Source organism: Terrapene carolina, unplaced genomic scaffold (genome assembly GCF_002925995.2).
Source record: "Terrapene carolina triunguis isolate 2854851 unplaced genomic scaffold, T_m_triunguis-2.0 Scaffold51311, whole genome shotgun sequence".
Lineage (NCBI taxonomy): Eukaryota > Metazoa > Chordata > Testudines > Emydidae > Terrapene > Terrapene triunguis.
This window is the reverse complement of record NW_020715662.1, coordinates 1-1,962: the sequence shown is the minus strand read 5'-3', so window position 1 is coordinate 1,962 and position 1,962 is coordinate 1. Positions and strand designations below refer to the sequence as shown.

The window sequence follows — 1,962 nt, the reverse complement described above, 5'->3', positions numbered from 1 at the left end:
CGGGCTGATCCGATCTTGGCAATCGGTCTGTGCGGCTGAGGCAGCTCGTCCCCTCTGGAGTCCGGGTCCTGGCAGATGGGACTTAGGGAGACCCTGGGAAATAGGACGAAGCCGTCAGAGCCCTGGTCCCGTATCGCTGCTCCCCAAACCCCCTGTACTCAGTGTGACAGCAGAGCAGCTGGTGAGAGTGACGCCGTCACAGGCAGACAGGTGCGTGTGCCAGGAGGGATGGGGCAGCAGAACATCTCACGGCAGCTGCTGAGGGTGTCACTGTGGCTGGAAGAGGGGACTCACCTGATGGAGCCACCCTCACGCAGGTGTAGCCACAGCCATTAAAGCAGCACTTCTGTCCTTCTTTACAGTCAGAGTCGCTGTCGCAGCCATGCAGGCAAATGTCAGGGCCTGTGGTCTTGGGGCAAACCCCGGGTCTCTCTGCAATGCAGAATGGGCACAGAGGGGAGACACCAGCCTTGTAACTTAGCTCACCAGCCAAAGGGAATCCCGGCCTCTGCCATAGGACCTTGAACGGGCAGCTCCTTGGGCAGAGGTCCAGGACCCCAGACACTTCCAGCTTCCTGAGACACCTCTGGGCTGGGGGGCCTGGGAGTCGGGATCAGGTATGGCAGGCTCATGGGCTGGGTCCTGGCCCTTCATTGCCCTGGCTTTGTTCCCGTGCCCCTGCAGAGCTGCTTTGGCCCGTTCCCCAGTGCTAGTGCTGCATGCAGGTGTGTGAGGACAGCCTCAGCCCATGGCACGGCACACTCAGAGCTGTGCGGTTGCTACCCGGCTCAGCCAGACCACATTGCACAACGGACAGAGTGGGAGGCTGGGTCCGAGGGGCCGGGCGTTTAGTCTCTGCTGTCAGCATTGCCGGGTGGAAGTGAAGCCTCCAGCACAAACGTAGTAGATCACTCCGCTCGGGCCAGACCTGGAGTCAGATGCCGGCAGCGCGATCTCGCCTGGGTCCCCGGCTGCCCCATGTGTCCGTTAGCTCCTTTGGGGGGCAGGCCAAGCCATGATACAGGGTGGCAGTGACTGCCCAGGGCCACCAGTAGGTAGCACAGCTGGGACTGGAACTCAGGACTTCCTGGCTAACATGCCATGGCTCAGAGCCCTGTGATTTGGGACCCCCAGGTTCCACCCCAGCCACAGCACAGCTTTTATTTGACCAGACCTCCCATCATGAGAGATACCAGGGCTCCTTGAATGCTGGAGACCTGCCCCAGTGTAACTCCCCCCAATTTATGGTGTGGAGCTGGGCAGCACCCCCCATCTCCCCGCCCAGGGAGAGGCTGGGCTCTGTCCCACTCACCAGGAGGCCTGCAGGCACGCACACACTCTGCCTTCGTCTTAAAGTTGTTCTTGTTGCCCTGGCAGCCGCCGTAGATGAAGCTTTCGCACGTCTTGGAGGCCGGGTTGTAGAAGAAGCGCGGCATCTTTCCCTTGCAAGGGCCCTTCTCAGGTGGGAGTCGGCAAATGTCACCTGGGGAGAGGAGATAGGTTGTGATGAGAGCAGAGATCTGCACTGGACACATGCCCGTGCTCTCTGGAACGAGGCCATGGCCTGCACGGTGTGAGCTGAGAGCTCTTCTGGGGAAAGTGGGTGCCACAGGAGAGAAACATCCACTTCTACCTCCAACAAAGACTCCGAGCCCTGGGGCCTGGGAGCGACGGCCCAAGGGAAAGCACATTTAAGGGAAATTCTTGCTCTGCAAGTTGTGACTTCCTTTACAAAAGAGAGGGCTCCCGTGACCCTCATCTGAGCCATGGGCAACTTCCCTTACTCACGTTTATCTCCCTGACCAGCTACAGCCTGCAGCTCGGCCCAGACGGCAAGGAGCCCCAGGAGCAGGAAGATGCTGCCTGACTCCATGGTGCTGCCGGGAGCCGGGTCCAGTGCCCAGCGCTGAGCCGCGCTGGGATTTAAACCCGGTGGGGCCGGATCAGAAGGGGGGGAGGTGG

The 1,962-nt window shown here is 60.7% G+C and overlaps 1 protein-coding gene across 1 annotated transcript; it reads right to left on the bottom strand.

Annotated features, from left to right (window-relative positions):
- Positions 1-250: 250 nt before the first annotated feature.
- LOC113405855 (chelonianin) lies at positions 251-1,873 on the bottom strand (the record flags this gene model as incomplete). Its single annotated transcript, XM_026647131.1, has 3 exons — positions 1,789-1,873; positions 1,313-1,483; positions 251-432 (listed from the first exon to the last, which is right to left on the bottom strand). Coding segments are annotated over exons 1-3 (438 nt in total), but the record flags the coding sequence as incomplete, so codon positions are not given.
- Positions 1,874-1,962: the final 89 nt, after the last annotated feature.